Raw genomic sequence first — 12,734 nt, 5'->3', positions numbered from 1 at the left:
AAGAGAACACCTATTAATTGTGTCGGGTGGTCCTGAATTAATACGTCCTGCAGGTCTTCTAGATGGAGGCAGCCTGCCTTTGCCAGAGACTCTAAATGACAAGATCATCACTCACTGAGACTCATGCCATCTCCCATATGGCAGGAATCCAGTAAGGACTGGGCCTCCTTTTAGATGATGAGGAGCCAGAGAGACAACAGTTTTTCCATCCCCGCTGGAAGGGTTGAGGATTGTAACTCTACCCATAGACTCCCAATAAACACTCGTTGGAAAATCGACTCTGAAATTTGGTAAGGTTTTCTCAGCCACCTATCCTGACAGAGAGATGAGAATACGTTCTAACTTGGGCTATTTAGACGGAATCATCTAACTTACCAACAAAGAGAATATCATTTACTTCACAAAAGTTAGTACATCACAAGTTCGTGGCACTTGATCTTAATCCTTACCCAACCTCTTGGGGCAAGTGAAAGGGTGATTTGTCCCACTAACACTTATCTACTTGCAACTCCCCATGATTGGGATAAGTCCCTCTGACCCCTTTGGGGTTGGGGAATCAGAAGCATACAACAGAACAATTTCCATTACAGTCTAATGTAAAAACAAGAAGAGGATATTGAATTTTTTAAAGGGTCCTGCTATGGTGTAGTCGTGTCCCTCCACAACTTATATATAGAAATTTATTAGCCAAGATGAGGTACTAGGAAGTGGAGTCTTTGGGAGGTGAATAGGTCATGAGGACTGAGACCTCATAAATGGGACTTGTGCCCTTTAAAAGAGGCGTGAGATAGTTCTCTTGCATCCTTCTGCCTTGTGAAGATGCAAAAACAAGTCTGCAACCCAGAAGAGGGCCCACACCTGACCTTGCTGGCACCTTGATCCTAGCCTCCTAGCCTCCAGAACTGGGAGATAGAAATTGTTGTTAACAAGCGACCCAGTTTGCAGAATTTTGTTATAACTGCCCAAACACACTGAGTTAGGCCCCAACTACCTCATCAAGTTAGCTTCCTTTGATTCTGTGACAATGTACAAAGGCTATTGGTTGTACGGCTCACTCACTATCCCGTCCTCATTGTCAAGACTGCCAAGAAATGCAAAGTGTGTAAGATTTTACCCCACAGAGGACCAACAAGTGAGCCTGCCAGTTCCATGGATGCTAGCACAAGTCATGAGACTCCTGGAACTGAGACAAGACATTGTTATTTATTGCCCAACAGTCATCAAGAGCTTTGTATTCACATCTATTCCTGTTGCTCCCACAAGCTCAAAGGGGGCCATGCAAAGAGGTGCAGGAGGATGTGGCGCACATAGTAGGTTTGTGTCTCATCTGAAGAACATTAAGCTTAACAAATCCCAATCACTTAATGTGGGTTATAAGTATACAGGTCCAAGCTTTGCTTCTGAGGAAGGCATTATTTTTAATACGTTGGTCAGGTAATTAATCTGTCCTGGCCCCAAAGACAGACACTACTTCCATCTTCCAAAGCTATTACACAAAAACACTTGCAAGGTAATCCAGAATAGCATCTGATACAAGATGTGAAAAAAAATTGAGAAGCCTATTGAAAATTGTCTCCCAATATAGTGTGCTGTTCTCTAAAATTTGAACTTAAATGATTGAGTAAAAAGATCCATTGAAGATTTTTTTTTCCTTTTTTTTTTTTGTGAGGAAGATCAGCCCTGAGCTAACATCTGTGCTAATCCTCCTCTTTTTGCTGAGGAAGACCGGCTCTGAGCTAACATCTATTGCCAATCCTCCTCCTTTTTTTTTTCTCCCAAAGCCCCAGTAGATAGTTGTATGTCATAGTTGCACATCCTTCTAGTTGCTGTGTGTGGGGTGTGGCCTCATCATGGCCGGAGAAGCGGTGCATCTCTGCGCGCCCGGGATCCGAACCCAGGCCACCAGTAGCAGAGCGCGCGCACTTAACCGCTAAGTCACGGGGCTGGCCCCCATTGAAGATTTTTGATACCAAGACTGACCTTGGTTGTGTGGTGCTGTGGGGTTGTTAATGACTGAAGGAGGCAGGAAGAGGCACAGACTTACCGGCGGACTTCACAGGAGACGCAGATCCAAAGGGGTGTTGACGTTAAACTAGCTGAGCAATGAGAGGTGAGAGCAAATGAAGAGAAAGAATAATGTCACATATTCTTAATGAATTGAACTTTGTTAGCTTATCAGAAAAAAATATAATTTGCTATCCACACATATACAAGTCAGTTCTGGATGGATTGCTGATCTAAATTTTAAAGCTTGATAAAATGTCTAAAATAAAACAAAGGAGAACATCTCTGTAGTTTTAGAAGAGGAAAATATTTCTTAGAATAATAAACGTTATCCATGAAGGAGGAAATATCAAGTTATATGAAAACTAAGACTTTCTCTTCATCAAAAGGCGCACACACACACAGAAAGACAGATAGAGCATGAGAGAGAGAACCAAGAAAGGAAACATGCCCAGCAGATGTATAGAGCTACTAAAAATAAGTAAGAAAAAGATGACACGATAGAAAAAATGGACAAAAAAACCCTAACATATACTTCAAAAAGAGATTGTTCAATGTCTAATGAATATGCTCAACTTCCATGATAATCAAGGAAATGCAACTGCAATCATTGCTTGGTACCATCACATATCAACCAAAAGTCTAAAATAAAAGTGAAAAAAAAATTAAAATTGTTGACAAGGATGTGGACCAACCAAGAATCTTCTACATTGCTGGTGGGTGTGGAAATCAGTACAAATGTCTCCTAAACCTCTTTGGCACTGTCTCCTAAAGCAAAAGAAGTGGAAACCCATCACCCAACAATTCCACTACTACATATATAGACAACAGAAATTGGTGTGTCATCAAAACATGTCCTAAATCTAAATACCAACACCATGCCTAATAGTCTCAAACTGAAAACCACCCATATGCCTATTAACAGTAAAATGATTAAATTAATTCTTTTATATTCACACAATAGAAACCTACACAGCAATGGAAATGAATGATCACTAACAACATGCAGCAATAAATTCACAAACAACATAAGGAATGACAAAAGCCAAATACAAAAGAGTTAAGGTTCTATTATTTCTTCATAAAAATGGAAAACAAGCTAATGTGACTTTTGCTGTTACGTGTCAGAGCAGTGGTTCCCCTGAGGAGCAGCGACTGAGATGGAGCACAAGGGGCTCCTAGGGATCTGTTTGAGAATATTCTCTTAATTGATCTAGGTACCGAGTACAGAAATGTGTTCACTTTGTGAACTGCCACTGAGCTATGCACTTATAACCTGTGCATGTGTGTTTAAATTTTTAAAATACATATCACTGATCAGAAAGGTGGGATATGGTGACTAGATTAGGGTTGTAATGTCCTTATATTGTAAAGGAGGGGTTGAAGAGTATTAAATAAAGTGGCACTGTGATTAGCTTTTAAATATATGCTGAAACTTCTAAGCAAAAATTAACATATAACGAGTATACAACTTTCAAAGACAAGGGGTCAATTATAATGCAGAATTATAATGTAGACTCATATTTAAAAATTAATACAATAGAAGTTCACCTAGATAAAATCAGAAAATAAACTCTATTGACTCTGAAATATATCAATTATTATACAAAACAAATAGAACAATTACATGTTTTAACATCAAACAGTTTTTCTACTATATTCATTGGAATTTTTAAAGAGATATGGCCAAATAATAAAATTAGGGTAGGAAAGTGAAAAATTCATTCTATGGAATTTTAACAATTAAACAACTAGCATAGCAATATACACATCAAGTAACATACAGTTTAAGAATTGTCATTTGTAATTAGTACTATTTTAAAGATTTCTTAATGTACAGATTTCTAATGTATTCCATGATGGATAACAAAGAGAGTTGACTTTACATGTATATGAATATATACATGTATACACACATCACACTTATATACACACACAGACAGATATATGTATATAATCACCATTGTAGGTATGTGGATGTCTATATACATGCATTTTTTTTCCAATATTTGTTTTGTGGTGTAATTTGTGCTAAATATTTAAGTGTCTCATTTAAGCTAAAATATGCATTTCTCTTTGTGGCACAAGATTCGTTATATACTCTTGAGGTCAAAATATTTTTGTTTTTTCATTTAGTGAATTCTCAGTACTTTGCATCATCCTCAGAATGTAAATACAGAGAAAACTATATAAAAATCTCTCCTAAAATTAAAGAAATACTCATTTTGCTCCCTGAAATTCAAGGAGCCAAAAACTCCAGGTAAACAGAATGGATTCATGTCTTTCCCTTTCAAATGGCTCTCGCCACAATGCTCCAAATTTAATGGCCATCTATATACTTACTTCAGAGACAGGAGTGTGCACTTCCAAACCTCTTTGTTGCCAACATGCCCAAATCATCTTCACAAAAGAGGAAAATCTTCCTTCTATAGATCCCAATTCCATGCAATTCATGTCTTTTAAAATTGTCGCACTTACATGATGTTTAAAAATCAGCTAAAACATAATTTTATGCTCTCCTTAGCCCCTCTACAGATCAATCTGGCCAGTTCTACCTGAAAATGCTCAATGTTTAAACACACTTATCTCCCTCCCTAACATCATATTTCAAATGAGTGACTACAGCCTCTCTAAGGACGTAATGTACAAAACTCATAGCTCATTCTCAAAAGCTTACACATTGACTGAATTTCCCCTCCAGTACTATTGTCTTCAGTTTCCATTATGACCTGCAACATGCAGTTCTATGATTAGGTACATTTTTAAAAAGTTTTATGTCTAGTTCATGTCTGGGAAATTTACTGTGACAGTTTTAAGTGATGCACTCGAAGACTTTTCCATCATAACCGGATTATTTCAGGACCTGGTGTTTATTGTTGCATCAATTATGAAGTTCTCCACTGCCAGCATTAGTAACCAATCAATCACATGAGTGTATACATGAAAATTATATAGTATTACATTACAATTACTGTTATAACGTTTATTTTGAAGAAGATATTCAGCATGTCCTGTGAACATTCTCTAGTCAGCCAGACATAATTGCACTTAGGACACTAAAGGAGGATGAGTGAGATACCTAATGAACGTTGTAAATATACATACAATTTACACATTTCTCATTAGATTAGGGGATTTGGTATTTCTTATGCAGGCAAAGCACAGCCTGGATATACTGGATTCATGGTTCATGAGCAGAAAGGGACTGACACTTGGGAAAGACAGGGTGCTTACTGAGTTGGCGTTTAAGAGGAACCAGTTGGGATAGTTAAAAAGAGCCAAAACTGCCTCAAAAATGGAGGAAAGGGTGTTAAAAAAGACAAAGGTGCTCACCAGGAGAAGGATGGTTTTGGTAGCCCTGGACTCAGGGGAGGATCTGGAGGAGATGGTGGTACTAAGAATATGTTGGACCCTCTGCCTGTGCCTGTACAGGATGAAAACTATGCAGCCACTGGCAAAGATCATGAGCCCCAAACAGAAAACATCAGGCAATGACAGCAATGCTGCATATAATGAGTCTCTGGTTTTGTCATGACGAATGGCAGAACAGTATCCAAAACTTTTTCTGTTTGTGATGTTTTTGTGGTTCCCACTGCTAGTCAGAAACATTGGATAAATGACATTTATCAGCATTTGTAGGATCCAGCACAGGAAAATTGAAGGGACAATGCAGTTGAGAGCTTTCACTTTAAGCTCTGGCCACCTGGAGACTCTGGGGCTGATCATGATGGCCTGGACTACACTCAAGAGACAGGTGGTGCCAATGGACACACCCCTGCCCACTACACGAACATAGGGGAAAAATCTGCATCCAAAATCGTTATGGACATGATACCACCCAAAAGATGACATTGCCTCAGGGATTCCGCTGGAGAACAGGACCAATAAGTTGGCTACAATCAAGTTCTTGATAATCAAATCTGTGGACCTTAGCCTACACCCAGTGAAATAAAGGAAGAGATAATGGTAAAGAAGAAAGAAATTCCCCAGGGTTCCAAATAAAGTCTGTAATGAGAAGATCATTCCTACTGCCAAATCCCTGGTGGCCATCCTGTCAGTTATCCATGACTGATATTTGTCTTCTGAGCTAGAGGATCCTGCAGGGGAATAGGAGGTGTGGGCCACATGTATTATGTCGACAGAAATCTAATATTCTCAACTTACCAACAGCTCCTACTTTGAAATAATTACTTAAAGATGTTTTTTTCTGTCCTTTTTAGGCTTCCAAGCATTGAAAGTATAACATTTAAAGAATGCTTCAAATGTATGAATTATTGCCACGAAGGCCACAGATACAGTAATTTTTTTTTAATCACAAATTCATGAGGCAGTCACTATTACATTCCTTATAAAGGTGAGGACAACATAGCACAGAAGGTTAAGTGTTTCCTCTAAATTCACACACTGGTCAGGAGCACAGTGGGGATTTTAACCTGGTAACAAAGATGGTGCATTTAATCCATAATATACTAAAATACGCATTAGTCATGTTCTTCAAATAAACCAGATATAAATTCAGTTTTGTTTGTGCACCTTGTCATTTCAATTTAGATATTATTTAAAATTTGGTAATGATGAGTTGCCACTTACTCATGAAGACTTATTTTATAGGCAAATATAAACTTTGACTAAATCTTTACAGATCTTAATAAAATGTAGATGCCCTAGTTGCAGTTTAAAAATGCAAGATCCTGTCCCAGTACAAGTTGAGTTTACTGAATACAAAAATGTCTCAACATTAGGATGGCAACAGAAAGATTCATTTGCTTTTATCTCAGGAACAAAAGTACCATGGTCTGAGTCACAGGATGTATGAGACAGAAACACTGATGCCTGATGAACAGTGTATGGTAGAAAGAAATTATTACTACTTTCAGATCACATACATGCCCATTTAAGTCCTAAGTGAAATTAAATTATTAACAGTAATGCAAGATTTGAGGAAAATATTAAAATACAAGATACACATGTAACATGCAACGATGCAATGCTAACAAAAAACTTGTGTATTGTATAAATGCCTTATGTTTTTGTTGTTATAATATATAGTGTTCTAATATTCAAAAGCAGCAGAAATATCAAAAGATAGATTTGAGCCTAAAAATATTTTGTGAACTTATTAAGTTATATTTTTCTAAAATGCTGCTTCTCTAACTTTCAGTGGGAAAAGTCTCAGCATAATCAATAGAGACACAATTATTAAATCTATTAAGCACTTCATACACCCAGAGTTAGAGAAAACATTTCTACTCCAGCAACTGCTACTAGACACACTGTTTCTGCACAGGATCAGATGTTTCCTGTAGGTTCATCCTACTCTTTTTAGAAAAATGGAGGTACCATGGGTGCACCTCTAGAAACCTGAAAATTATGTCTGTGATTCTGTAAAGTAAGTTGAACAGCAGATTGACTCTGGAACTACAGTCCTTAAGTGCATTAAAAATCAGATTTTCTATTACTTAGATTAAACTACAATAATCACTGTCAGTGATTACTACATTACATTAGGAGCCATCCTGGATTGGGGAAGATCTAGGAACACATCTCTCTTTATATCTCAGCTCATGCCTCAGGATTTATTCCACCTTCGTATGTGACTTTGGCACCGGACCAGGTTCATACACAGACGATTTCCTTTGTCTAATGTATTCACTTTCCCAGACTCCTGATACATCTCCTTGTCTTACAGATTCTAAGTCTCAGATGAATATAGAGAACACTCACCCACTTTTTCCTGCTGCCTAGATGGTGGGCTCAGCATGAAGGTCAAAGCAGTCAGTACATGTGTGAGAGGGTAGCTAGACCCTGAGATATCAGTTCGTGATTCTGTGACCTCACCTCCCCTCAGAACTGCAATTATCATTTCACCTGTAGCAGCATTGGCAGTAACAGGCTTGAGAGCTGAGAATATTTTTTCAAAACTTTTTTCCCAGGTGCTAATTACCAAGAACAACTACAAGTTTGTAGCTAGCATCTCTTAAGAGACTATTGGAGTGTTTGTGGGAGACTCTTACTTTTCTATGAACCCTGGAGGCAGACAGTGTCTCACTTGGAGGAGAGAAAAAAATCCTTAGGTTTGACATGTGATTCACTGGAGGTGAGTATGTGAGTCTCAGTGGATATTCTATTTCACCCAGAAGTTCTACCTAAAAATTACTTCTTTCCTAATTTAACACAACTGAACTGCATCATCAAGTAAGCTATGATCAAAGAAAAGGAATAAGTCTAAATATCTCAGAAGGATTCAATAAGAGATAGAAGTGAAAAGAAGAACATGATGCTAATAATTTACATTAGATATCATTGCACTCATTTGCACAACTCAATATCAATGAATATGTAAACTGTTAGGGACTCTACTTTACCAATATTGACCCTCTCTAGTGATAGGAAGCAGAAGCAGACTAATATCCATAAAAGAATAAGAGATTTTAAAACAGTCCCTCAGAAGGAAAGAACGAGAATCAAATGGTTTAACAGGGAGATTCCACCATTCTTGTAACTATCAGATAAACCAATGCTACTTCCTTAATTCAAGACCATCAAATGGTCAATACAGTCCCCCATACTTTCTTTTTTCCCAACATTTTCAGTAAGGACCTATGACTGCTTTCTTAATTTAAGAAATACATTTTTGATGGGCCAGAAAAAGTATCATTATACATTACAAGTTGAATTTAATTATTTAGGTTTTCCTACACCCAGATCAACTCTTTGATGCAGGTTTACTATGCTCATCCCCACTTGTCAAGTCAGTTGTTAGAGCCATAATGGTGGACAACCCATCTTACACAAACACACAAACTCATCTACCCACAGAAGCAAAACACATGTGCATGCACATTTCCTCACACATTCAGACTTATAGTCACTCACATTCACTTTCTTATATACATACACAGTCACTCACATGCTCTCACATGTTTAATTGCACACTCACAAAAAATAATGCACACATTGAATGCCTATAAATGTACACACACATACGTAAGTACTTATAAATACATACACACACACATAAACTCATGATTACACTCTTTCGTATAACAACAGTCACCAAGCATGTGTGTATCTCAATTACATGATGTTATACAGAAGAAAAATTGCGTCTCCAGACTCCTGGATGTCTGCAAAGGGGGGCCCTGCTACCCTCTATAGTGTTTATTACCTCTGCAACAATCAGAAGGGCAATATTTGTTACAATGCACAGCACTTCAAATGTGCTGTGAGCATTGTCACCTTATGTAGAAACAAATGTTGGGAAACTTGGACTCTTTGGGGGAGTGACAGCATGTGGGTATATGACAGAGTGGAGTAAGAATAGGCCACAGGACAAAAGAGACATAAGGATTATATGAGGGTTCAGAGATCCTGGGGGCTTGAAGTTATCGAGAGTGTCAGGGAAGAGAAGGAACAGAAAAGATAAGGCAAATCACTTTTAATATGAAGTATGACAGTGCAATGCTGAGGATGAAAGTGCAAGTGGGCAAAATGTGCAAGGAAGCGAAGGTGGGGGGGATATTGGGATCTGAGGAGATATAGGGGGCATAGGATCAAGGGAACAGAAGTGCTAACGGGGATTGGAAGTTAATGGCAAAAGAGAGGAAAGGCCAGAGGTGGGTGCATTTAAACAACATGGTGTGGGGAGAAGGTGAATTCAGATGGGGAAGGCAGATCTTGGTAGATGATAGCCTAATTTGGGCAGAGTGTCGGAAAAGGAGCTGGCACTAGGGAAAACCATGGGTGTAGGGGTAAAGGCCAAATGGGCAGAGGACAATGAGACAGCTGGAAAGGACAGTGGGCATATGTGAGCTAAAGTGCCCAGTGGAAAGAGTCAGGAATCATAGGGTTAGATGTAATGGATGCAGGGTGTGTATTGGGTTCCTGGGGGACATTGATGATGCCTCTGAGTTCAGGGCTGGGATGAATGAGATTCAGGGGCATAGACAACCCAGGTAATAGGATGAGATCTTGGAATTGCGTGTAGACAGAAGGCAAGAGGAAGGACGGCACGGACAACAGGCTCTGCAGAGGTGATGAAGGCTGAGGAGAGTTTGACTGAGGTCCCTAGAACAGTAGTCACAGAAGGTTGGAAGTGAAAAAGATCACAGGATGGAGGTGGAGAGTGCAATATTTGAAGTCAAAGGGCTTGGAGGGAAGTGAGAGCACGTGGAGTTTTAGTGGATGTGTAAAGATTGCAGGTGGATAGATGAAGAATGTAGCAGAGACAATAGAGGTACAGTGAGAGGATGGATGGGTCTGGGGTGATGGAGGTGGCAGAGGGCAGAATTGAGGCCACTAATTGATTCCCCCCCATCCATTCTCTCATTTATGATCAAATCACTACAGTCGTGTATGGTTTCTTTTTTTACTGAAATATATTTGACATATAACATTGCATAAATTCAAATTGTACAACAAAACCCCCCCAAAAGTGTACAACATGGTGATTTGATACATTTATATGTTGTAATATCATTATTATTGTAGCAATAGCACCTCTACACATCACCTAACTATCATTTCTTTATATGGTTGGAATAATTAAGATCTAAACAATTAGCAAGTTTGATGACTATAATACAACTATGTTGTCTATGTTCGCTATACGGTGCCTTAGATCTCCAGGAACTTTTTGTGTGTTAGTTGCAAGTTGGTAGCCTTAAACAACTACTCCCCTATTCCCCCAGCCCCCTCCCACAGTAACCAGCACTTTACTCTTTGTTTTTATGAGTTTGGCTCTTTTAGATTCCACATATAAGTAAGATCCTAGAGTATTTGTCTTTCTCTGTCTGACTGACCTCACTTAGCGTAATGTTCTCAAGGTCCATCCACATTGTTGCAAATGGCAGGATTTCTTTCTTTCTCATGACTGAATAATATTCCATTTTGTATACATATATGTTGTGTGTATATATAACAATTCTTTTGTCCATTCATTGGTTGATGGGCACTTAGGCTGTTTCCATACCTTGGCTACTATAAAGAAAGCTGCAATGAATGTAGGATTACAGATATCTCTTTGGTAACGTGTTTTCACATCATATGATTTCTCATTTTAGCTCAAGAGCAAAATTCTTACTCATATAAGATGCCCTTGAATACTTCTTAAATTGAATCTACAGTAGAGAAGAGCAGCTATAATCATGGGTGAACAACACTCAACAGTATTTTCTCTTTTCTTTTGTGATACTGTGTACAGGATCAAACACAGCAGATCTAACAGGAAAGGCTGTTTACTAGTATCTGGTGTTCAGTGTTGAAAAAAGGTGCCAAATCATCCCTTCAAAAGGCCTGCTTACAGATTCAAACACTTTAGTGCCACAAGAATTTTTATGTCCCAAGACTGACATGATGAAAATATCTTTCTTTATTGTGGTATTTCTAAAATATAACACTTTATTTTAACCTTTATGTGCTCTTACAACCTTATATTTCTAAGCTTTACCATAAAAAACAACATACTAAGACAAATAAAATTTTTAAGGACAATATTCCCCTTTTCTTGTTTCATATAAGAAACCATGACAATGAGTAAATTGTGTAAATAGTTTTGTCCATATACTGAGAGTTTAAACATAATATTTTTATTGCAACAAATTTACTGGTCTCAATACGACAGGTAAATCTCCAACCATGAGTGTAATACAACCGAAAAGGTTATTTTACGGTACATGGTGAAGGAATTTTGAAGTTAAAAATGAGGTTATTAATAAGCTAAACTTAAGATACATAGATTATCCTCAATTGTCCGGTGGACCCAACAGAATACAAGAGCCCTTAAAGGAGAAAGAGAAGGCAGAGAGATAGAGTACAAGAGGAGGTCAGAGATTTGACATGAGAGTGATTTAACATGCTATGCTGGGCTGTGAAGATGGAGTGTAGCTGGGCATATGAAAAGACTGTAAGAAGGAAGTGGATTCTGCCAAGTTTTTAAAATCCTGGAAGTGGGTTTTTCCTCAGAGTTTTGAAAATAGAGCCCAGGCTGGCTGATTTAGGCTTGTGACACCCTAATCAGAATACTCAGCCAAATCTCACAGATTTCCAATTTAACATTTCATTCCAATTCAAACATAAGAAAACAAAGTGAGTGTTGTGTTAGTCTGCTAAAATTGTGGTAATTTGTTATGTTGGTAAAATTAAAATAATATACATGGGAACAAATTTAACAGTAAAATATTTCAACAACAATATGTAGTCAAAGTCTTCATGAATTTCCCATAACCAATACTATTTTGATCCGCAGATGTAACAATTTTCATCACTGAGCTGTATCTTACTTGTTACACGGTTTGAGAATATATCTGAAATTGTACCTGAATTTATACTAGACACACACAAACATATAGACACAAAACTAACACATTCTGTTCTTGGCTCACCATCTCAAAGATAGAAAAGAAAAGATTTTCATGGCATTTCAGGAGCAACAGAGGACACAGCATATGACCTGGGACTCGGTATTTGCCTGAGAAGGACAATTTCCCTTTTCTTCTCTTTTCTTCTCTAGGTCTTCTCATTATCTTGAAAAACCACATTTTGTGAATGCTTTCTTTATGGCACCAAAATACCACTTTTTATGAGTTGAATTATATTCCCTCAAAATTAATATGCTGAAGTCTTAACCCCTACTGCCTCAGAATGTGTCCTTATTTGGAAATGGGGTCATTGCAGATATAATTAGTTAAGATGAGGTCATACAGGGGTAGGGCGCACCCCTAATCCAAATT

The 12,734-nt window shown here is 38.0% G+C and overlaps 1 protein-coding gene across 1 annotated transcript; it reads right to left on the bottom strand.

Moving 5' to 3' along the window:
- Nucleotides 1–5,112: 5,112 nt before the first annotated feature.
- Nucleotides 5,113–6,132, bottom strand: LOC101402736 (vomeronasal type-1 receptor 4-like). The gene has a single exon (XM_014794314.2). The coding sequence runs from the start codon at nt 6,052–6,054 to the stop codon at nt 5,113–5,115; it is 942 nt and encodes a 313-aa protein (XP_014649800.2). The 5' UTR covers nt 6,055–6,132.
- Nucleotides 6,133–12,734: the final 6,602 nt, after the last annotated feature.

This window comes from Ceratotherium simum, chromosome 33 (genome assembly GCF_057802395.1).
Source record: "Ceratotherium simum simum isolate JZ-2026a chromosome 33, ASM5780239v1, whole genome shotgun sequence".
NCBI classification, from domain to species: domain Eukaryota; kingdom Metazoa; phylum Chordata; class Mammalia; order Perissodactyla; family Rhinocerotidae; genus Ceratotherium; species Ceratotherium simum.
Note: the sequence above shows the minus strand (reverse complement) of the source record. Positions and strands in the feature narration are given on the sequence as shown.